This window comes from Salvelinus fontinalis, chromosome 26, assembly GCF_029448725.1.
Source record: "Salvelinus fontinalis isolate EN_2023a chromosome 26, ASM2944872v1, whole genome shotgun sequence".
Classification (NCBI taxonomy): domain Eukaryota; kingdom Metazoa; phylum Chordata; class Actinopteri; order Salmoniformes; family Salmonidae; genus Salvelinus; species Salvelinus fontinalis.
The window spans coordinates 990,893-1,016,029 of record NC_074690.1 but is presented as its reverse complement, the minus strand read 5'-3'; the positions used below and the strand labels follow the sequence as shown (position 1 = coordinate 1,016,029).

The 25,137-nt window shown below is 42.0% G+C and overlaps 1 protein-coding gene across 1 annotated transcript; it reads left to right on the top strand.

The window, feature by feature from the left end:
* The first annotated feature begins 1,704 nt into the window (after window positions 1-1,704).
* On the top strand, window positions 1,705-25,137 carry LOC129823534 (myosin heavy chain, fast skeletal muscle-like). Its single transcript, XM_055882330.1, has 40 exons — window positions 1,705-1,738; window positions 1,865-2,092; window positions 2,367-2,510; window positions 2,718-2,874; window positions 3,082-3,109; window positions 3,311-3,419; window positions 3,529-3,621; window positions 4,511-4,571; window positions 4,815-4,913; window positions 5,260-5,363; window positions 5,842-5,980; window positions 7,090-7,208; window positions 7,367-7,516; window positions 7,614-7,784; window positions 8,013-8,316; window positions 13,620-13,684; window positions 13,778-13,865; window positions 13,983-14,100; window positions 14,291-14,414; window positions 15,363-15,499; window positions 15,914-16,169; window positions 16,350-16,592; window positions 16,903-17,079; window positions 17,178-17,323; window positions 17,468-17,558; window positions 17,832-18,221; window positions 18,343-18,469; window positions 19,102-19,220; window positions 19,374-19,570; window positions 19,679-19,862; window positions 19,995-20,160; window positions 20,932-21,056; window positions 21,387-21,695; window positions 21,893-22,096; window positions 22,204-22,329; window positions 22,478-22,648; window positions 22,758-22,862; window positions 22,958-23,053; window positions 24,569-24,700; window positions 25,020-25,137. Exons 2-40 carry the CDS (start codon window positions 1,877-1,879, stop codon window positions 25,038-25,040), a joined length of 5,811 nt encoding a protein of 1,936 aa, XP_055738305.1. The 5' UTR covers window positions 1,705-1,738; window positions 1,865-1,876; the 3' UTR covers window positions 25,041-25,137.

Sequence of the window (25,137 nt, the reverse complement as noted above, 5' to 3'; positions counted from 1 at the left end):
TGTAGTACCATTCATAAAACCTTTAACCTTTGTAGTACCATTCAGAAAACCTTTAAGCTTTGAAGTACCATTCATAAAACCTTTAAGCTTTGTAGTACCATTCATAAAACCTTTAAGCTTTGTATTACCATTCATAAAACTTTAAGCTTTGCAGTACCATTCATAAAACCTTTAAGCTTTGTATTACCATTCATAAAACCTTTAAGCTTTGTAGTACCATTCATAAAACCATTAAGCTTTTTAGTACCATTCATAAAACCTTTAACCTTTGTAGTACCATTTATAAAACCTTTAAGCTTTGAAGTACCATTCATAAAACCTTTAAGCTTTGTAGTACCATTCATAAAACCTTTAAGCTTTGTAGTACCATTCATAAAACCTTTAAGCTTTGTAGTACCATTCATAAAACCAATAAGCTTTGTAGTACCATTCATAAAACCTTTAACCTTTGTAGTACCATTCATAAAACCTTTAACCTTTGTAGTAACATTCATAAAAACTTTAAGCTTTGTAGTACCATTCATTGTAACAATCAGAACACATGTATTCATTCATAAGGAATCTTTAAAATACAAGTCTATATTATTACAGTGAAAATGTGTCATTTTAAAGTCCGTGTACCCAACACACTGACAGACACACTACTCAGTCAACAGGCTTGGGGTAGTGTAACAGGGTTGGTGCTGCTTCTACTAGACTCTTCAGAAATATATATTCTAACGTTTATGTATTCAGATTGGTTGGTTGAATTTACATGTCAATAAGGTATTATGCCATTGGCCAAACTTGCAGACAGCGGGAGATCACATTTTTCTCAGTCTGAGATTTACATGGAAGCAGTAGGTCAAGTTCTAAACTAAAGCGTTGTGTTATATTTATGTAAATTACAGTGTGTACAAGTTTAGTATGTACAGCAGCTCAAGGTCAGCCACAGAGCTCTACTCTAGTAGCAAGTTAGATGGACATGTCAGTTGTAGACATTCCTGCAGTAGGCAACCTGATCCTCCTTAAGGTCTCAGAATAGTCTAGAACAATCACTGGTAAAAGAATAAGGAGTGTGATGCTCCTCGAAGTGGGTGGGACTAGAGAGACACAGACACACGGAGGTCTCTCATCCAATCCATTTCCTTTACCAGAGTGGTCCATAATTAACTTCTGCTTGGTTTGCACTTCCAACCAGATATAAGGAGGCTGAGGCCCCAGTATCCGTGAGTCAGATATCTTCTTCCTCTGTGGTAAGACTCCTTAGATTTTTACATTTGTCTCATATTTGCGCTCAGCATCTGAGGCGGTAGCTAACTGCACTGTTTGAGTTCATCATTTAAAAAGTGTTTCATGTCTTATAAGATTTCACAATATGCAATCAACATTGATTTAAAATGTAATTTGTAACATTTTACTTTAAATGTGTTTTGCTTCAAATCTGTCACTTTCATTCAAGGTCAAAAGTGCTGCACCTGCATGTGTTTGTAAATTCAGGTGGTGGTCTAGAATATAACTGAATTGTCAGGGCTGCTTGACAGAATGCACAGTAAAGTAGGAAAATGAAAGTTACCAGTTGACCTGTAGTTGAATAGGACATGGCTGTAATGATGGATTGAATGATGCCATTCAAAAATTTTCTTACCCTTCAGGGGCTAAATTACAAGGTTTCAGACTTGTGCTTATTCACAACACCCGAATGTTTCACAGGATCCTCCAAGACGTACAAATTCAGCTGTAGGAGGGGAAAAAGAAGGTGAGACATGGTTTGTCTTCACATAAAAGTTTATTTTTAAATGCTGTGTGAGATACCGCTCACTCTGTTGACTGTGGAGGAAGCACCACAGAGTCAATCATGTTTCTTGTTTCATCTCTTTCCTAGTGATCCGTCACCATGAGTACGGACGCTGAGATGCAGATCTACGGCAAGGCTGCCTTGTACCTTCGTAAACCCGAGAGGGAGAGGATGGAGGCACAAGCCATGCCGTTTGATTCAAAGAACGCCTGCTATGTGACAGACGTCAAGGAGCTGTACCTTAAGGGTTTGATCACTGGCAGGACAGAGGGAAAGTGTACTGTCAAAGTCACAAATGCTGACGGCACCAAAGTGGTGAGTCTGATCTGAAAAGTATTGAAGTTAAAAAATTATCCAAATTGTCAAAAACATGCCAAAAGATAATATGAAATCAGTAACAAAAAATAGATCAAGAAGCTTTTCTTTGTTCTTTTTTAAGCAGAATATAACCTTCAAACAAACCATTTTTATTGCTGCTATTTAATAATATAATGGAATTATTGATAAAATGTGGGTATTTTAATCAGCAAAAAGCATTGAGTAATGTCCAGTTTGATCCGTGTGTAATCTATATTTCTGACTGTTTCAGGATAAAGAGTTCAAAGAAGCAGACATCTACCAGATGAACCCCCCGAAGTACGACAAGATTGAGGACATGGCCATGATGACCTACCTGAATGAAGCCTCTGTGTTGTATAACCTCAAAGAGCGTTATGCTGCATGGATGATCTATGTAAGAAACCTGCATAAACATACACACTGTAAATTAACCTAATAAATACACACAAACAGTACTACACATAAATGAACAGTAGAAACCAAAACATACCAATACAGTAGACCCACATTAGTATACCATAGTACACCCACATCCTCACATAAATCCAGGTAAAAGTCAATCTGACTTTGCTAATCACCTAATTGGATCCCTTTCATCCAGACCTACTCTGGGCTCTTCTGTGCCACGGTGAACCCCTACAAGTGGCTCCCCGTGTACGACGAAGTCGTTGTCAACGCCTACAGAGGGAAGAAGAGGATGGAGGCTCCACCCCATATCTTCTCCGTCTCTGACAACGCCTTCCAGTTCATGATGATTGGTACGAGCTCTCATGGAGAAATGGATGGATGGATGGGTGGAATCTACTGTCTTCTAGTCTAAGTTAGAACAGTCTGCTGGGAATCTCTCGTTTCACTATCCTTGAATGGAAAATATTCCAGAATGAAATTCATGATGACGCTTATGAATGCAATGATGTACTCCTAATGTTGATTGATTATAATAAGCAGCATGTCTTTGGTTCCAGATAAGGAGAACCAGTCCGTCCTGATTACGTAAGTTGTTTTCTATCATTTCACTTGAGAAAGTGTTTCTATTATAACATATTGGGTGACTTGGGTGTTATAAAATACAGGACATTATGAGTGGATTAGGCTATCTGTAGTAATGACTGGTTACAAAGCTATTTCTCAGTGAAAGCCAATCTGACACTAAAACATGTGACTAAACCCATCTTTCTCTGTTATATAAACCAGCGGAGAATCCGGTGCAGGAAAGACTGTCAACACCAAGCGTGTCATCCAGTACTTCGCCACCATCGCAGTATCTGGTGTCAAGAAGGAATTAGACCCCAGCAAAATGAAGGTAACATATTTCAGTTTGTTGCTCTGTGTAAACTTTCTTTCAAGCGGTGAATCCTGTTTTAAGTCAAGTGTTTGATAGTTTCTGAGCAACTTGTGTTTGTCTCAATCAGGGGTCTCTTGAGGATCAGATCATTGCAGCTAACCCTCTGCTGGAGTCTTACGGTAATGCCAAGACAGTGAGGAACGACAACTCGTCGCGCTTTGTAAGTATGAAGGGCATACTGTGGAAGTGACCTTCAATTGGAAAAAATATTTTAAAAGTTCCCTATAGGTGCCATAATACCCATAAAACCTAGCGGTCAAACAGGGAAATGCTTCCAATTGTTTTTCCACCATTTATTTCTCCCATCGGGGATTTTAGCAACAGTTAAAATAAGGTTTGTGTTCCGTGTAGGCTTACCCAGGTGTGACGTTTTGATAACCATGTAAATCAGAAAAGGTGACTTTAATCAATATATTTGTCTCTATCTACTCTCAGATTTCAAAATGCTAATTAGCATCAAAGTAGACATCATGAACAACTACAAATCCCTGCAAGATCTTGCATTTCATCTCTAGCTGACACCTTCGCTAACAGCTATTGTGTCGATTTATAACTTATACAAGACAGAATGTACCATTTAAATAAATGTAGCCAATTTATTCATTAATACATTTAGCTAACATTAGATAGTTTATCCAGAGATTCTGGCCTTTGCCTAAATTAGGCAGTCTCGTCCAGATCATCATGGCATTTGTAGTTCTTTATGATAGCCACATTAGCAGTTAATTAGCATTTCATTTGTTGTGGGTAAATACAGGCAAACATATTTAGCTAAAAGTCACCTTGTCTTAGATAGACTTACACTGTTATCAAAACTACACGCTAACTACACGCTAAAATCCACTATTGGGGAAATGAATGGTGTAAAAACGTTTGGAACCATTTCCCTGTTTGACCGCTAGGTTTTATGGGTATTATGACTGATACTGTTGTGCTCTATAGTTTCGTCAATAGATGTTCAACAAACTGTAACTTTTCAACTGGTCTATCAAAGTAAAATGCTAGATGTATTTAGTTGACCTATTTCTATCCCCCATGCTCTACTACAGGGTAAATTCATCAGGATTCACTTCCAAGGTGGCAAACTGGCTAAAGCTGATATTGAGACCTGTGAGTTGGTTTTCCGTGTTTCTCAATGCTTTCCTTAAATCAAACAGAATATTTGTTGGAGATTGAATCATCAAATGTAATGTTATCTTATGTTCTCTCTCTCTTTTTCTCTCCCTCTCTCTGTCTCTCTCTCTCTCCCTGTCTCTGTCTCACTCTCTCTCTCTCTCTCTCTGTCTCTCTCTCTCTCACTCTCTCTCTCTCTCCCTGTCTCTGTCTCACTCACTCTCTCTCTCTCTCTCTCAGACCTGCTAGAGAAGTCCAGAGTGGCCTTCCAGCTGCCTGCTGAGAGAGGCTACCATATCTTCTACCAGATGATGACCAACCACAAACCTGAGCTAGTTGGTAAGGCAAAGTAAAGGTTTAGGTGAAATTATTCACACCTCCATCTGTGGAACTTATTCAAATGTTTCCTAGTCAACACTGGTAATATTATTACAATGAGTACATCCAACGTAACAAGGCATCTAAACATGGGTCAGGTCTTTCAAGGTCTTTCATGGGAAAGATCAAGTAATGCACTGTGCTGCACTAGTCCAGGAGCCTCAGTCCCCCCCTTTTGATGCTCTGTATTATATACTGCATGTATCCTTGAGTCCATCTATTGAGTAAAGGAGGGAGAGATACTGTAAAGGTAGGACAGCAGAATTCTAAGAGGTTTAACTGACAAGCCATTCTCCGTTGTCCACAGAAATGACGCTCATCACCACCAACCCTTACGACTTCCCCATGATCAGCCAGGGTCAGATCAGTGTGGCCAGCATCGACGACAAGGTCGAGCTGGATGCAACCGATGTGAGTGATAAAAGTGTGAACCAAACTCTAGATATGGAATGGGTAGGACCACAATACACACTGAATGCATTGCGGAAATCCAGCTTGATAGCAGCTGGGCACCTTGTGTTAGTTAGGCATTTGCTTCAAGGCCACTCGTCATGCCTTCACACTTCACCTTGAGGCACATACCTGTAAGACTTCCACAAGAGACTGCCTCTAAGTGCCCTGTGGAACTGTGTAAAACTCATGTTGTGCTGTCATATACTAGTGTGTTGGCCAAGAGCAATCATGTGTAACAGAGAAGCCAGTTAATTCTATCCATCCCATTTGTTCTGGACTGAACACAGAACGGTAGTGTACTGTAACTGAGTAAACTACTGTTCAGTTCTTCACTGTTGTACTTCCTCTTCCTGGACTGAACACAGACCGGTAGCGTACTGTAACTGAGTAAACTACTGTTCAGTTCTTCACTGTTGTACTTCCTCTCTAATTCCAGGATGCCATTACCATCCTGGGCTTCTCTAACGATGAGAAAATGGCCATCTACAAGCTGACAGGAGCTGTAATGCACCATGGCAACTTGAAATTCAAGCAGAAGCAGCGCGAGGAGCAGGCCGAGTCAGATGGAACAGAGGGTGAGTCCCACTCATAGACGTAAGATACGGAAAGCATTAGTCCCTTTCCCAGTCCCCAACGTAGAAATACAACACGTAAGAAGTTAATTCCATGTTAACGGAATTGTGTTGAGATTTTCATTTAAAATGTATGACAAACAAAAATCATACATTTTACAGTTTAACAAACCATTAAAGCATATGTACAATGAACACTTTCAACAATTTACACTGAACATCAAACAAAAACAGATTTACAGGAAGAACTGTGCAGATGCAAAGTTTGGTAACAAGAACTTTGGTAAAATCTCCCTCAGTTTACACTACTGACACTACACACTATACACTACTGTACTGTACTATACACTACTGTACTGAACTATACACTACTGTACTGTACTATACATTACTGTACTGTACAAACTTGTGAACCTAACTGTGGATTATGACTACTCTGATTTCCCATTGTAGCCAATTCAATTTCATTCAAGAAATTCTGTTACTGATTAATTATTCATAAACAAAATTGATATGAGTAAAAACACAAACTAATTGGTAGGTCTACTTTTACTTGTTAATTCTGTAAAGTTTCTTTGTTCTCCCTCCTCATGAGGTAACAGAATTTTAAAGCACAAGGCACTGTTTTTGAAACTTACAGAAGACAGAAACATTTCTCCAAAACAAAATCGAAAATATTAGTTGTATTTCTAATACCTTTTAAGACTTTTTCTGCCAGCTGTTTTACATGACAACTTGTCCATCTGTTTGACCAGAAATCAAAGCGTTTGCTTATTCCTCATTTTCAGGATGGCAAATGGTAAAACATATATATATATATACATATATATATATATATATATTCCTTTATTTCTAGAAAAATATAGACTCTTAGCTTTCATTTGACACCCAATTTGACATGCTCCTATGAACTTCCCGAGTTGGTGCTCATTGGTCCTTTTACAGGGAAACGACCAAGACAGTCGGTGCCACATGAAACTGAGGCAGGAAATACATTTGAGACCAAATTCCAACCTCTAGAAATGATTTGAATAATGGATGTGGGTGAAAATGAAAACTTAACCTATAAAAGACATCAGAAACAAGCGATCCGTTGTTTGTTTTCTCTCCAGTGGCTGATAAAATCGGCTACCTGCTGGGCCTGAACTCAGCTGAGTTGTTGAAGTGTCTGTGCTACCCCAGAGTGAAGGTCGGCAACGAGTACGTGACCAAGGGACAGACTGTGCCTCAGGTAGGGCGGTTAAACACAGCGTCAAACATTTTCTAACTACCTGAATTATTTTGGGGACAATTGCTTTTCTTTTTAAAAATACTTCTGTTGTTTTTCCCAACCTTATCACTGGACATGGTCAATATCTCATGTATTCATTTGAGGTATTATCTTTGCAGGTTTATAATGCAGTCATGGCTTTGGCCAAGTCCATCTACGAGAGGATGTTCTTGTGGATGGTCATCCGTATCAACGAGATGTTGGACACCAAGAATCCAAGGCAGTTCTATATCGGTGTGCTCGATATTGCCGGGTTTGAGATCTTTGATGTGAGTATGAGACCAGAACAAGACAATGAGTTGTGATTGAGAGGGATTACAGCCTTGTATGATGATGAAATGATCCCTTCTGAAACTCCATTAACAGTACAACAGCATGGAGCAGCTGTGCATCAACTTCACCAATGAGAAACTGCAACAGTTTTTCAACCACACCATGTTCGTCCTGGAACAAGAGGAGTACAAGAAGGAGGGAATCGTCTGGGCCTTCATTGACTTCGGCATGGACTTGGCTGCCTGCATTGAGCTTATTGAGAAGGTCAGTTGTCTGTAAGGATTATACTGGACCACAACAGCAAAGCTCATAGGGAGCGCATTGATAGATATTATCATAATGGTACAACATATCTGACTGTTGAGAACTCAATATGTTTCCTATGATTTCCCCCTAAATGAATGTAATCCTATAAAAGTATGTTTGCTAAAGGAATAAATGTGATCCTAAATGTAAAAATCACTCATTTGATATCCATCTCTTTTTGTAAAGCCATTGGGCATCTTCTCCATCCTTGAAGAGGAGTGCATGTTCCCCAAGGCTTCAGACACTACCTTCAAGAACAAGCTGAACGACCAGCATCTTGGCAAAACCAAGGCATATGAGAAGCCCAAGCCTGCCAAAGGCAAGGCAGAGGCCCACTTCTCCCTGGTGCACTACGCCGGCACTGTGGACTACAACATCACTGGCTGGCTGGAGAAGAACAAGGACCCCCTGAACGACTCAGTTATTCAGATGTACGGGAAGTCCTCAGTCAAACTGTTGGCTGCACTGTATCCCGCTGCACCACCTGAGGGTAAGACCAGCATCAAGTCAAAAGATTCAATTAAGCGATAGTCACAACTCAGACCCACATTGTCTTTAGAGCAGTGGCCACCAACCTTTTCAGAGTCAAGATCACTTTCTGAGTCAAAATGCAGGCCAAGATATCCTGCTGAGATGTTTTGTAAATGACTTAGAAAACACAAGCCTATGCAACATTCATCAATTAAAAACAGTTCTGTAGCAATGAGGTTTGTTCAGTCGGCTATAGGCCCAATATAGTATCACTGTATATAGGTTATAGTATATAGGTTATACTTGAATTGCCCTGCCAATGTGATTCTTCTCAGACCATTTTGAAATTATACATATATATATATATATATATATATGTATAAAATGGGTATATGATCACAATGGCAATATATCATTTGTCGTATTACTTGTGATCCACAGCTGAGTGAGCATAATAGTTTCCTTTTTTTTTACTGGACTGACGGCCTGCATCTGATAGTCAGTCTGAGGAGAGGGAGGGAGCAGAGGTGATGCTGCCTCTCCCCCGACTCACTGTCCCTCCGCTCTCCCTTCCTCCGTAAAGAGAAAAGGGGACACAGTCTTCCAGCTGATGGTGAAACTCAAGTTGCACTGCATTATTTCTGCCTCCTGCACCAATTCATGTTGTTACTGCTGTGATCAGAGAAAGTGAAATATTCCTTGATATTAAATAAGACAAGTGTATCAGAACACTTTGCTCTACTCATTCATTACAGCTGCAGTGCTGGTTGTACTCATTCATTACAGCTGCAGTGCTGGTTGTAGTCATTCATTACAGCTGCAGTGCTGGTTGTAGTCATTCATTACAGCTGCAGTGCTGGTTGTAGTCATTCATTACAGCTGCAGTGCTGGTTGTAGTCCTTCATTACAGCTGCAGTGCTGGTTGTCCTCATTCATTACAGCTGCAGTGCTGGTTGTAGTCATTCATTACAGCTGCAGTGCTGGTTGTAGTCATTCATTACAGCTGCAGTGCTGGTTGTAGTCATTCATTACAGCTGCAGTGCTGGTTGTACTCATTCATTACAGCTGCAGTGCTGGTTGTAGTCATTCATTACAGCTGCAGTGCTGGTTGTCCTCATTCATTACAGCTGCAGTGCTGGTTGTAGTCATTCATTACAGCTGCAGTGCTGGTTGTAGTCATTCATTACAGCTGCAGTGCTGGTTGTTGTCATTCATTACAGCTGCAGTGCTGGTTGTCCTCATTCATTACAGCTGCAGTGCTGGTTGTAGACATTCATTACAGCTGCAGTGCTGGTTGTCCTCATTCATTACAGCTGCAGTGCTGGTTGTACTCATTCATTACAGCTGCAGTGCTGGTTGTAGTCATTCATTACAGCTGCAGTGCTGGTTGTCCTCATTCATTACAGCTGCAGTGCTGGTTGTAGTCATTCATTACAGCTGCAGTGCTGGTTGTCCTCATTCATTACAGCTGCAGTGCTGGTTGTCCTCATTCATTACAGCTGCAGTGCTGGTTGTCCTCATTCATTACAGCTGCAGTGCTGGTTGTCCTCATTCATTACAGCTGCAGTGCTGGTTGTCCTCATTCATTACAGCTGCAGTGCTGGTTGTCCTCATTCATTACAGCTGCAGTGCTGGTTGTCCTCATTCATTACAGCTGCAGTGTTGGTTGTACTCATTCATTACAGCTGCAGTGCTGGTTGTAGACATTCATTACAGCTGCAGTGCTGGTTGTAGTCATTCATTACAGCTGCAGTGCAGTTTATATTCATTCATTACAGCTGCAGTGCAGTTTATATTCATTAATTACAGCTGCAGTGCTGGTTGTCCTCATTCATTACAGCTGCAGTGCTGGTTGTAGTCATTCATTACAGCTGCAGTGCTGGTTGTACTCATTCATTACAGCTGCAGTGCTGGTTGTATTCCTTCATTACAGCTGCAGTGTTGGTTGTACTCATTCATTACAGCTGCAGTGCTGGTTGTATTCCTTCATTACAGCTGCAGTGCTGGTTGTAGTCATTCATTACAGCTGCAGTGCTGGTTGTAGTCATTCATTACAGCTGCAGTGCTGGTTGTACTCATTCATTACAGCTGCAGTGCTGGTTGTAGTCATTCATTACAGCTGCAGTGCTGGTTGTCCTCATTCATTACAGCTGCAGTGCTGGTTGTAGTCATTCATTACAGCTGCAGTGCTGGTTGTAGTCATTCATTACAGCTGCAGTGCTGGTTGTTGTCATTCATTACAGCTGCAGTGCTGGTTGTCCTCATTCATTACAGCTGCAGTGCTGGTTGTAGACATTCATTACAGCTGCAGTGCTGGTTGTCCTCATTCATTACAGCTGCAGTGCTGGTTGTACTCATTCATTACAGGTTGTAGTCATTCATTACAGCTGCAGTGCTGGTTGTCCTCATTCATTACAGCTGCAGTGCTGGTTGTAGTCATTCATTACAGCTGCAGTGCTGGTTGTCCTCATTCATTACAGCTGCAGTGCTGGTTGTCCTCATTCATTACAGCTGCAGTGCTGGTTGTCCTCATTCATTACAGCTGCAGTGCTGGTTGTCCTCATTCATTACAGCTGCAGTGCTGGTTGTCCTCATTCATTACAGCTGCAGTGCTGGTTGTCCTCATTCATTACAGCTGCAGTGCTGGTTGTCCTCATTCATTACAGCTGCAGTGTTGGTTGTACTCATTCATTACAGCTGCAGTGCTGGTTGTAGACATTCATTACAGCTGCAGTGCTGGTTGTAGTCATTCATTACAGCTGCAGTGCAGTTTATATTCATTCATTACAGCTGCAGTGCAGTTTATATTCATTCATTACAGCTGCAGTGCTGGTTGTCCTCATTCATTACAGCTGCAGTGCTGGTTGTAGTCATTCATTACAGCTGCAGTGCTGGTTGTACTCATTCATTACAGCTGCAGTGCTGGTTGTATTCCTTCATTACAGCTGCAGTGTTGGTTGTACTCATTCATTACAGCTGCAGTGCTGGTTGTATTCCTTCATTACAGCTGCAGTGCTGGTTGTACTCATTCATTACAGCTGCAGTGCTGGTTGTATTCCTTCATTACAGCTGCAGTGTTGGTTGTACTCATTCATTACAGCTGCAGTGTTGGTTGTACTCATTCATTACAGCTGCAGTGCTGGTTGTAGTCATTCATTACAGCTGCAGTGCTGGTTGTAGACATTCATTACAGCTGCAGTGCTGGTTGTACTCATTCATTACAGCTGCAGTGCAGTTTATATTCATTCATTACAGCTGCAGTGCAGTTTATATTCATTCATTACAGCTGCAGTGCTGGTTGTCCTCATTCATTACAGCTGCAGTGCTGGTTGTACTCATTCATTACAGCTGCAGTGCTGGTTGTAGTCATTCATTACAGCTGCAGTGCTGGTTGTATTCATTCATTACAGCTGCAGTGCTGGTTGTGTTCATTCATTACAGCTGCAGTGCTGGTTGTATTCATTCATTACAGCTGCAGTGCTGGTTGTAGTCATTCATTACAGCTGCAGTGCTGGTTGTAGTCCTTCATTACAGCTGCAGTGCTGGTTGTACTCATTCATTACAGCTGCAGTGCTGGTTGTACTCATTCATTACAGCTGCAGTGCTGGTTGTAGACATTCATTACAGCTGCAGTGCTGGTTGTATTCCTTCATTACAGCTGCAGTGCTGGTTGTAGACATTCATTACAGCTGCAGTGCTGGTTGTAGTCATTCATTACAGCTGCAGTGCAGTTTATATTCATTCATTACAGCTGCAGTGCTGGTTGTATTCATTCATTACAGCTACAGTGCTGGTTGTACTCATTCATTACAGCTGCAGTGCTGGTTGTATTCCTTCATTACAGCTGCAGTGCTGGTTGTAGACATTCATTACAGCTGCAGTGCTGGTTGTAGTCATTCATTACAGCTGCAGTGCAGTTTATATTCATTCATTACAGCTGCAGTGCTGGTTGTATTCCTTCATTACAGCTGCAGTGCTGGTTGTAGACATTCATTACAGCTGCAGTGCTGGTTGTAGTCATTCATTACAGCTGCAGTGCTGGTTGTAGACATTCATTACAGCTGCAGTGCTGGTTGTACTCATTCATTACAGCTGCAGTGCTGGTTGTAGTCATTCATTACAGCTGCAGTGCTGGTTGTACTCATTCATTACAGCTGCAGTGCAGTTTATATTCATTCATTACAGCTGCAGTGCTGGTTGTATTCATTCATTACAGCTGCAGTGCTGGTTGTAGTCATTCATTACAGCTGCAGTGCTGGTTGTAGTCATTCATTACAGCTGCAGTGCTGGTTGTAGACATTCATTACAGCTGCAGTGCTGGTTGTACTCATTCATTACAGCTGCAGTGCAGTTTATATTCATTCATTACAGCTGCAGTGCTGGTTGTAGTCATTCATTACAGCTGCAGTGCTGGTTGTAGTCATTCATTACAGCTGCAGTGCTGGTTGTCCTCATTCATTACAGCTGCAGTGCTGGTTGTAGTCATTCATTACAGCTGCAGTGCTGGTTGTCCTCATTCATTACAGCTGCAGTGCTGGTTGTAGTCATTCATTACAGCTGCAGTGCTGGTTGTACTCATTCATTACAGCTGCAGTGCTGGTTGTACTCATTCATTACAGCTGCAGTGCTGGTTGTAGTCATTCATTACTGCTGCAGTGCTGGTTGTAGTCATTCATTACAGCTGCAGTGCTGGTTGTCCTCATTCATTACAGCTGCAGTGCTGGTTGTAGTCATTCATTACAGCTGCAGTGCTGGTTGTACTCATTCATTACAGCTGCAGTGCTGGTTGTATTCATTCATTACAGCTGCAGTGCTGGTTGTAGCACGAGTGGAAGTAGGGAGAACGCACATGTTATGCCTCATAAAAGTGTTGAACAAAGTGTTGAATAACAACTTAAACATGAACTTACTCATTAAAAGAGCATCTCTCTGCTGTATTCGTTGAGTCTCTGTCTAGTCATGGTTTCAATCGGTTTTACATCTCAAAGTAGCAACTTTGTTGTGCTTCAGATTCTTCTTTTTACAATCTATGGCTCGAGGAAACTGTGCATGCACGGTGATCTGAGCTTTCTGATTGGCCAGTGGTAGGCCTATACGTGTAGTTGATTTGCTCTCTACCTTCAGACATGAAACGGTTCAAAATCCCGATCGACCTGTTGGTGACGAATGCTTTAAATTCTTTGAATGTATCACAATTTATCAGGGTTATTCACTGGGATAATTTACTCATTCAATAGGTGTAATTTTGCACAGTCTCATTGGCAGCATTTGCATTTGATTCTCTAATTTCTAATGATCTTTAACTTATCCACATTTGAACAGATACAACCAAGAAAGGAGGCAAGAAGAAGGGTGGTTCCATGCAGACTGTGTCCTCCCAGTTCAGGGTGAGCTATTGAAATGTCTATATTCAGTCCTCCAAAAGGGGCATTGATTATCATAAATGATTTCTGAGAACATGGTTTGTAATCCTCTTCCAGGAGAACTTACAAAAGCTGATGACCAACTTGAGGAGCACTCATCCTCACTTTGTACGCTGCCTGATCCCCAACGAGTCAAAGACTCCAGGTACAAGAAATATTGACTTGAATTATTACATTTTATCTATACAGTATGAGTAACCTTAACAAGCCCAATCCTTTAGTCTGTTAATAAGTATTAAAGAGACTTGGTTTGTTTTTCCAGGTCTGATGGAGAACTTCCTGGTTATCCACCAGCTCAGGTGTAATGGTGTTCTGGAGGGGATCAGGATCTGCAGAAAGGGCTTCCCCAGCAGAATCATCTATGCTGACTTCAAGCAGAGGTACACACACACACACACACACACACACACACACACACACACACACAACACACAACACACACAACATACAACACACACACAACCACACAATTCTCCAAGGGCAATCCCAGCATCAGAATAGGCTTAGCTTTCATGTAATATAACCAACCCATTACAACTTGAAATATGTTAAAACTGTTTCCTCATTCAGGTACAAAGTACTGAATGCCAGTGTCATCCCCGAGGGCCAGTTCATGGACAACAAGAAGGCTTCTGAGAAGCTGCTTGGGTCCATTGATATAAATCACGACGATTACAAGTTTGGACACACCAAGGTCAGTCAAATAACTCCAGCAAAAGCTGACATCCAAACACAACTTCAATGATGATTTAAACATGAACCATTCAACATTGTTTATTGTTATTCCATGTGTAACTCTGTGTTGTTGTCTGTTCACACTGCTATGCTTTATCTTGGCCAGGTCGCAGTTGCAAATGAGAACTTGTTCTCAACTAGCCTACCTGGTTAAATAAAGGTGAAATAAAAATAAATAAAAATAAATAAAATAAAATCTGTCCAGTTGGTTTATCCATCCTTTCATTCTTTCTTCTTCATTTAAAGGGTCAATCTGCAGTTGCATCCATTTTCTGAATGATACATTAATGATTTGTACCCATTGATTCTGGAAGAATATAACTTAGAAATGCCTCATGAGCTTAGTTCAGCTGTAGAACCCAATGCTTGTTTTACTCCAATGGTCTGTAAACTAAGTAAATGTAAACTAACACTGTATAGCCTCAAAACATGGTTCAACCTATCATGTAATAGCATAGATGGTCAGTCCTTGCATCAATAGCTCTGTCTATTTGAAAGTGGTTACATATCTCCAGGCCCCTCCTTCTCTTTTTAACTGAAAAAGGGGCGGGGAGGAAACTTTGTTAATGCTGCAACTGCTGATTGACCTTTAAACTTATGAAAAAGGTGGAAAAACATTGAACAATTGTTTTCTTCAAATTCATACAAGTATATAAACTCAACTCATTATCATGTGCATTGAGTTAGAGTGGTATGGCTTCAGTTATCTGTATCTGTGTACATTATTCATCTACAACTCTGCAAGAACTTACAACTTTTAAACAAGCTATCCCGTGGTTTGTTTGTTAGCATTGCAATGTTTATGTTCAAATGAATCTAGTGGTGTTGTTCCCCTGTTTTGATCCAACCCTTTCTATCTGTCACCATCTGACTGGGGTTCCAACGGCCATGTTTACCTGTGTCTCAGGTGTTCTTCAAAGCCGGTCTGCTGGGTGTCCTGGAGGAGATGAGAGATGAGAAGCTGGCCGTTCTGGTCGGCATGGTCCAGGCTCTCAGCCGTGGATTCCTCATGAGAAAAGAGTTCACCAAGATGATGGAGAGGAGGTGAGGAAGAGTAGACATCTTGGCAAAGCTTTCTGTGGACCTGCTGTATGTAATGCATGATGATCACATACTGTAAATGCTGTGAGTTGATCACAATGAGAACGTAGGTCTTAAAATGCTCTATTAGTGCTGCAGTTTGGGATTTGGCAAAGCTGTTCAGTTGTCATTTACATTGGTGATATTTACCCATTCATTCTTAAATAACATAAAATATCTCCTGATTTTAAGCATGACCTGTCAGTCCTTGCATCTAGAACTCTGTCTATGAATTTAAGAGTTCTTCCATTTCCTTAGCCCCGTTCCTCAGCTGTATACACAAAGTGTTAGGGGGGGGGGGGTTCTTGTTCATCAAATCCCAGAATGTAGCTTTAAGCATGTCACTCACCATGCCACTCTATCCTCTCTGTCGACCAGAGATGCCATCTTCACCGTCCAGTACAACATCCGTTCATTCATGAATGTGAAAACCTGGCCATGGATGAAGGTGTACTTCAAGATCAAGCCCCTGCTGAAGAGCGCTGAAACCGAGAAGGAGCTGGCCAACATGAAGGAGAACTTCGACAAGATGAAGACAGACCTGGCCAAGGCTCTGGCCAAGAAGAAGGAGTTGGAGGAGAAGATGGTGTCCGTGCTGCAAGAGAAGAACGACCTGGCACTCCAAGTTGCATCTGTGAGTGAGAAATGATCCTCATAAGATCATATTTTTATACACATGAATACACAAACGAGCACACATTTAATAATTTTTTTATTATTTATATTGATTTGTTTAGACTTTTTTTGACTAAATCAAATCTATATTTTGATAAACAAAGTGAGGAGGATGATTTTTCTCCTGTTCTGAAATCAGGAATCAGAGAATCTGAACGATGCTGAGGAAAGGTGTGAGGGGCTCATCAAGAGCAAGATCCAGCTGGAGGCCAAACTCAAAGAGACGGCTGAGAGGCTGGAGGATGAGGAGGAGATGAATGCTGAGTTGACTGCCAAGAAGAGGAAGCTGGAGGATGAGTGTTCTGAGCTGAAGAAGGACATTGATGACCTGGAGCTCACCCTGGCCAAAGTGGAGAAGGAGAAGCATGCCACTGAAAACAAGGTCTTGTGTCTTATCATAGACAGTCTAACCCAAACCATCATCAACTCAAAACATAGCTCAACAGAAATAGAATTCCAGATGTATTGTGAGTGCAGGAAAAATTAAGACACAAAATAGTGGTACTCCCCACATTCATTGCATGTTCTGCTCCTACTTGTTTATGACTTCCATTCAGTACACTGCCACCTAGTGTTGAATCTATAGAACAGTACTAACCTAATCTGAATTAAATGAATGCAATACATCTGAAACTAAATCTCCCCTTTATGGTGAAGTGAACAAAGACACATTTTGTTGTGGCCGTTTTCAGGTTAAAAACCTGACAGAGGAGATGGCGTCTTTGGATGAGAGCGTTGCTAAGCTGACCAAGGAGAAGAAAGCCCTCCAAGAGGCCCACCAGCAGACACTGGACGACCTGCAGTCAGAGGAGGACAAAGTCAACACTCTGACCAAGGCCAAGACCAAGCTGGAACAGCAAGTGGACGACGTGAGTGGAGTTTGACATTTTGGTAATGATAGTATGTAAGATGTTATTATCTTCTGTTGTTTAGATTTGAACAATACATGTGTGTTTTTATCTTGTAGCTTGAGGGTTCTTTGGAGCAAGAGAAGAAGGTCCGTATGGACCTTGAGAGAGCCAAGAGAAAGCTGGAGGGAGATCTGAAACTGGCCCAGGAGTCCATAATGGACCTGGAGAATGACAAGCAGCAGTCTGATGAGAAAATCAAGAAGTAAACAAACAATACCTGCCATATTGACAATAATGGTTGTTCTTGACTAATTCTTGTAATTATGAATTAGCATTTACATGATACTCTCTCTTTACTCAATCGAACCGAAACCAACTTTGCAATCGATGTGTTTGTGTTTCTTAGGAAGGAGTTTGAGACATCCCAGCTCCTCAGTAAAATTGACGATGAGCAGTCTCTGGGAGCTCAGCTACAGAAGAAGATCAAGGAACTCCAGGTACAGTACAGGACCTCAGCTCCAGTACAGGAAAGCACACAGCTGAAACATTTCCTAAAAAAACATTCTGGTAGCACACATTTTTTGCTGGTGAGTCAGTAGATTGGAAGATGTGGTTTCTTACCGTTGTGGTTTTGGTTCCTGCATGGGACGCCATCTACTGAATATATTAGTGTAACTGGTTTTGTATGAACACATTTAAAAAAAAATGTATACTATTATTGTTTTCTGTATTGTAGTATTCATCAACCGTGCTCCTGCCCCCTGTTCTAGGCCCGTATTGAGGAGCTGGAGGAGGAAATTGAAGCTGAGCGTGCTGCCAGGGCCAAGGTTGAGAAGCAGAGAGCCGATCTCTCCAGAGAACTTGAGGAAATCAGCGAGAGGCTGGAGGAGGCCGGAGGCGCCACTGCTGCTCAGATTGAGATGAACAAGAAGCGCGAGGCTGAGTTCCAGAAGCTGCGTCGTGATCTTGAAGAGTCCACCCTGCAGCATGAGTCCACAGCCGCCGCTCTGCGCAAGAAGCAGGCCGACAGTGTGGCTGAGCTCGGGGAGCAGATCGACAACCTGCAGCGCGTCAAGCAGAAGCTGGAGAAGGAGAAGAGTGAGTACAAGATGGAGATTGATGACCTCTCCAGCAACATGGAGGCCGTCGCCAAGGCTAAGGTGAGTAGTGATGTTTTGGTCAAGCACTGTTGAGGAGAGTCAACTGCATTACCATTTAAGTGAACTGAAGTTGACAGGAGTCCCATATATAAAGTAATGATGGTACATGTCTCACTAACAGGGCAATCTGGAGAAGATGTGCCGTACTCTTGAGGACCAGCTGAGCGAGATCAAGACTAAGAATGATGAGAATGTTCGCCAGATCAACGACATCAGTGGACAGAGGGCCAGACTCCTGACAGAAAATGGTACCATCATCAACAATGAACAACAAACCAATTCTTTCTTCAGTAAAACACAATAACATGTATTGGGGGCTGTATCCATGTAGTCCAGTCCACATAGTTTCTACTGTTCTGACTTAAACTGTAATGATCGCTCTTTAAAGCACTTTGTTACATTATCAGAAAAAATATTTTATTCAGATTACTAATGCTTTTGAAAAACTAGATGATTACTTATTTGATTACTTTTAAATTGAGAAATGATGTTTGGCAAAAAATACATTGACTTCATTTAGATTTCTAGCAAGTTTGTTAGTTCCACCTGAGCGAGTCTGACCACAATTCAGAGACCACTATGATGACACACCAAATGGGTTTGATGGATGCTTTTTGTCTGCTTCTAATGCCTCTTAATGGGAAAGTAATCCAAAAGTAACGTAAAGTAATCAGATTACATTACTGAGTTTGGGTCATCCAAAAGTTACGTTACTGATTACAATTTGATAGGTAACTAGCAACTGTAATGGATTACATTTAGAAACTAACCTACCAAACCCAACTATTTAACAACAACATTGCCCTACGTTACCTTGAAATACATGTTCAATCTTAGAGAACAAAGACCCTATTAACAAGATGTCCCTCTGTCCCTGCAGGTGAGTTTGGCCGCCAGCTGGAGGAGAAGGAATCCCTGGTGTCTCAGCTGACCAGAGGCAAACAGGCCTTCACCCAGCAGGTTGAGGAGCTGAAGAGGCAGATTGAAGAGGAGGTCAAGGTAAGGGAATTTTGAAATCCCAATGTGGCCCTCGAGACAAAATGATTGCCCACCCCTGATAGAGACGGTGACTAGGCCACCCTCAGAGACTTCCACTGTCATTTGTGTTACTATCTCTCTTAGTCTTTGTATTTCTCTCTTTCTCTCGCAAAGGCTAAAAACGCACTGGCCCACGGTGTCCAGTCTGCCCGCCATGACTGTGACCTCCTGAGGGAGCAGTTTGAGGAGGAGCAAGAGGCCAAGGCAGAGCTACAACGTGGCATGTCCAAGGCAAACTGTGAGGTGGCTCAGTGGAGAACTAAGTATGAAACTGATGCTATCCAGCGCACAGAAGAGCTGGAGGAGTCCAAGTGAGTCACACGGAACAGCAAAACTCAAATATAGGGTGAAGATAGTGAGTGGTAGGGGATTCTAAAAAAAAAATTACGTTGATTTGTAAACCCTCTGTCGTCCAACAGGAAGAAACTGGCCCAGCGTCTGCAGGAGGCTGAGGAGACCATTGAGGCGACCAACTCCAAGTGCGCCTCCCTGGAGAAGACCAAGCAGAGGCTGCAGGGAGAGGTGGAGGACCTCATGATTGACGTTGAGCGAGCCAATGCAATGGCCGCCAACCTCGACAAGAAGCAGAGGAACTTTGACAAGGTGAACATTAATAATCCTCAACCTAGAGTGATATGTTCTGTCTGCTGTGTGATCAAATGTAGCATAATTGTAGCATATTTCTTATTCCATCTCTTCATCAAGACCTAATGAAAATCCCATGGATTTCCCCAGGTTCTGGCAGAGTGGAAGCAGAAGTATGAGGAGGGTCAGGCTGAGCTGGAAGGAGCTCAGAAGGAGGTTCGCTCTATGAGCACTGAACTCTTCAAGATGAAGAACTCGTACGAGGAGGCTCTGGATCATCTGGAGACTCTGAAGAGAGAGAACAAGAACCTGCAACGTGAGCATTTGACAGCAGTTCTATTGAGCTCATGTTGAACTAGTGTAATTAACATTTCAATTTTTTTCAACTTATAATTGGTATCACTTTGAACAACCCAAAGCAGTGGGGGCAATTATATTTGCAAGACCCTGTGAAGTGCTGATTAATTCATGAATCAAATTAAATTGTATTTGTCACATGCTTCGTAAACAACAGGCGCTTATGGCTCTTCCCAACAATGCAGCGAGAAAACAAGGAAATAGAGAAATAATAACACGAGGAAGAAATACACAATGAGTAACGATAACTTGGCTCTATACACAAGATATCAGTACCGAGTCGATGTGCAGGGGTACGAGGTAATTGAGGTAGATACGTACATACAGTTAGGCATAAAGTAACTAGGCAACACCATAGACAAACAGTAACAGCAACACGTGGTGATTTAATGCAAAAAGAGACAGATAGTTACATAGTAACCAATAGCTACCCAGACTAACTATTTAGCAGTCCTATGGCTTGGGGGTAGAAGCTGTTCAGGTTCCTGTCTGTTCCTGACTTGCTGCATCGTTTAGCTTGCCGTGAGGTAGCAGAGAGAACAGTCTATGAATTGGGTGGCTGGAGTCTTTGACACTTTTTGGGGCCTTCCCTGACACCGGCTGGTATAGAGGTCCTGGATGGCAGAGAACTCGGCCGCAATAATTATTATAATTCACTGTCAACTTCAGTGTATTGGCAATACCCACTGAAAATCTCCCAAGTCTAAACTGCTCCTGTGTTTGTGTGCAGAGGAGATTGGTGACCTGACTGAGCAGATCGGAGAGACTGGCAAGAACATCCATGAGTTGGAGAAGGCCAAGAAGACCGTGGAGACAGAGAAGTCTGAGATCCAGACCGCTCTGGAGGAGGCTGAGGTACAAACTACAGCTACAGCTCTTCGATGGGATAAGCAGTGTTAATTTGATCATTTGGATCCCCATGAGCTTTTGCAGAAGCATCAGCTACTCTTCCAGGGGTCCACACAAAACACGACAAGTAACAAAACACTGATAGACAAGGACAGTCACACAAATGTAAAATACGATATACAAACAATACAACTAAAGTGGTACACTAGGCAACTCCAGCTACAGTCCCACGATCCCTGTATTTGTGTTTATTGTACTCATATATATTGAATTCCTTGTGTTAAACACATCCATATGTATTGAACACAATTCGCCTGACTGCATCTCTTTGTCCAGGGAACACTGGAGCACGAGGAATCCAAGATTCTGAGAGTGCAGCTGGAGCTGAACCAAATCAAGGGTGAGGTGGACAGGAAGCTGGCTGAGAAGGACGAGGAAATGGAGCAGATCAAGAGGAACAGCCAGAGGATGGTGGACTCCATGCAGAGCACCCTGGACTCTGAGATCAGGAGCAGGAATGATGCCCTGAGGGTGAAGAAGAAGATGGAGGGAGACCTGAACGAGATGGAGGTCCAGCTGAGCCACTCCAACAGGCAGGCCGCTGAGGCCCAGAAACAGCTGAGGAACGTCCAGGGACAGCTCAAGGTAAAGGGACTGGGGAGAGATTTGTTGGTGAATCTGTAGAAAATAATAGAACAGAGAAGAGTAGACATAGAGTTGACTAATATAGTGTAGAAAGGCAGAGATTTTGGGGATATTCTTACCAAGGAGCATTTATATCAATGACCCAATCACCTCTACTTCCACACTTCCTAATGAAACCATGTCATTGTGAACCCCAGGATGCCCAATTGCACCTTGATGACGCTGTTCGTGCCGCAGATGATATGAAGGAGCAGGCAGCCATGGTGGAGCGCAGGAACGGTCTGATGGTGGCTGAAATCGAGGAGCTGAGAGTTGCTCTAGAGCAGACAGAGAGAGGCCGCAAAGTGGCTGAGACTGAGCTGGTAGACGCCAGCGAGCGTGTTGGACTGCTGCACTCCCAGGTATGGGTCAAAAGCAATTTCTAATGAAACTCAGCCAGGCATACCATTTCTGCCTTGTCACTTGAAAGTTCTCTTGAGAATCAAAAAAATGGTTTTACCTCCTCCAGAACACCAGCCTTCTGAACTCCAAGAAGAAGCTGGAGTCTGACCTGGTGCAGGTGCAGGGAGAGGTGGAAGACATTGTCCAGGAGGCCAGGAATGCAGAGGAGAAAGCCAAGAAGGCCATCACTGATGTGAGTCCTTATGATCTATTCAATTACATTCACTTCATTTGTATCCATGGGCCAATGGTAGCTGGGATTGTTTACCACAACAAAGATCTCAGAGGGATGTTACGATTGGTGCCAATTGGTGCATAAATGAAACAAACTACGATTCCAGGCGGCCATGATGGCTGAGGAGCTGAAGAAGGAGCAGGACACCAGCTCTCACCTGGAGAGGATGAAGAAGAACCTGGAGGTCACAGTGAAGGACCTGCAGCACCGCCTGGATGAGGCTGAGAACCTGGCCATGAAGGGAGGCAAGAAGCAGCTCCAGAAACTGGAGTCCAGGGTGAGTTAACAGCAGGGTGGATTAAGGTGGATTGAAAGACTGATTGCTGGAAATGTATTTAATCATACAAATACACAGGAGCATTGTGTAATGACTTTCTCTCACAAAGGTGCGTGAGCTCGAGACTGAGGTGGAGGCTGAGCAGAGAAGAGGTGTAGATGCAGTCAAGGGAGTCCGAAAGTATGAGCGCAGAGTCAAGGAGCTCACCTACCAGGTAACAGAAAGTACCTTCGTCCCAATCTTGACACTAACACAGACAGTTTTGTGTATAAAACTATTGGCCATTGATTCTTTGATCTTGTCCCACAGACCGAGGAGGATAAGAAGAACGTTGCCAGACTTCAGGACCTGGTAGATAAGCTGCAGATGAAAGTCAAGGCCTACAAGAGGCAGGCTGAGGAGGCGGTGAGTCACATACTTAGTCATTATACATTGATAAACATATTTTTTCCCCTTGTAGACATTACAAAACTTAATATCCATACAGTTTAGTTTAGGCTTTAACCAATGCCTCGCAAAGAGGAGCACTGATTGGTAAATAGGTCCAAAAAAATGGCAAAGGAATAAACATTTTACGGGTATGCTTTTCATCGGCAAGTACTGGGGAGTTTTTCAGGATGAAAAAAAACGGAATGTACATAAACACAGACAAAATCCTAGAGAAAAACAGATTCAGTCTGCTTTTCACCAGACACTGGGAGAGAAATTAACCGTTCAGCTGACAATAACCTTAAACAAGGACATATCTACACTGGAGTTTCATACCAAGAAGACAGTGAACGTTCCGGAGTGGCCTAGTAAAGAAACGAAAGGAGAGGAGGAACGGTGATATCAGTTGTCGCTAAAGTTGTTCAAGGCTGAAATTCACACTGTGAATGGGAAGATTTCCATCCCATTCGCCATCCACTTCTTTCGGTGTAGGTGGAACGGGAGTGGGGGATAAACTTTGACTTGTAGAGTAAAACAGAAACGTCAAAGCCAGGCTTCTGCTTACAGCCATATTGATCGCTAAAAGAGGCTACAAAAGCAAAACAAAAAACGAGTCTATCGTTCCGAACCTGTACGGGCCGTCAGTTGATACACTCAACTAAAAAACATTTTTAACAGCCTGTAAATGAAGATAAAATAGCTTACAGACAAATACAACTACTCACAACAAACACATTCTTTAAACAGACACACTCATCCAGAGCAATTAGGGTTAGGTGCCTTGCTCAAGGGAACACTGGCAGACTTTCACCTAGTCGTCTAGGGGGTTTCAAACCAGCAACCTTTCGATTACTGGCCGTACGTTCTTAACTGCTTGGCTATCTGTGGCTCCGTATTAACTGTGGGTAGCGTTTGGATTTTGACTTATAACTGCTTGGAAAATTATGAGAACTAAAAATGTCTGTCTAGCAATGATCAACATCCAAATCGACAGATCTTGAAGAATTATTAAAAATATTGCACAATCCAGAGATTTACCTATAAAGACACAGCTAAAGATGTTTATAACATGTATTGACCTTGGCGGGTCAATACCTATCTAGTCCTGATATAGTTTTATTTTTTATTAATACAAATGTTTTTTTTTAACTTGTTCTTCTACTTTTACAGAGTATGTTTTGTAGATCGTTGACAAAAAAACGAATTTAAATCCATTTTAATTTTAATTTGTAACAATAAAATGTTAAGAAATCCAAGGTGGGTGAATACTTATTTTAGACACTGAAAGCCCCTGGAAGCAGTGGTTTGATCCCCCATTTCACCACTCATTCTCTCTGCTGGATCATCTATCTCCCTATATACTATCCTAAATCTGTCAACAACAAAAAAAGTAGTTTAAAATACCTCAAGAAATAATTATATTAATTTGCTACCTGAAGCTTCAAACATTGAATGCTGATTTTACACTCTCCTTCTCTTTTCTTCACCCAGGAGGAACAAGCCAACGGCCACATGTCTAAGTTCAGAAAGGTTCAGCATGAGCTGGAGGAGGCTGAGGAGCGTGCTGACATCGCTGAGTCTCAAGTCAACAAGCTCAGAGCCAAGACCCGCGACACTGGAAAGGTACAGAGCTGCTGCTAAACCTATACCTGACTCATGTTCAGATATGGCCACATCAACACCACCTATGATATAGTCTTCTCAGAGGTCAATACTGACCTTTTACACTCACTAAAATGTATTTAAGATCTATAAGAAGCACATTTCAGGTAGAGATAGATGAATTCAAACTAAGATGGTTCTTCAAAATTGAAAATCAAAGCTTAACACTGAGCATTTAATGCTTCATCCATTACATTATTTCTAACTGTACATATATTCATATAGTTAGCATGTTCATTATTAATACTCACCCATTATTTTATTTCTGTCTTCCTTACAGGGCAAAGAAGTTGCTGAATAAACAAGACCAAAGTCTTACATCATTTTCCCGTGTTGCATAAAATATGATTTTCATGGTGAAAATGAGCTTTGATTAAAAACATGTCGGCCTACATACA

Bases quoted from the DNA above. Each gene is read 5' to 3' on its own strand.
- LOC129823534 (XM_055882330.1), top strand. From the start codon at position 1,877: ATGAGTACGGACGCTGAGATGCAGATCTACGGCAAGGCTGCCTTGTAC. The intron at 19,863-19,994 runs GTGAACATTAAT...GGATTTCCCCAG, and splicing joins AGCAGAGGAACTTTGACAAG to GTTCTGGCAGAGTGGAAGCA. The intron at 20,161-20,931 runs GTGAGCATTTGA...GTTTGTGTGCAG, and splicing joins AGAGAACAAGAACCTGCAAC to AGGAGATTGGTGACCTGACT.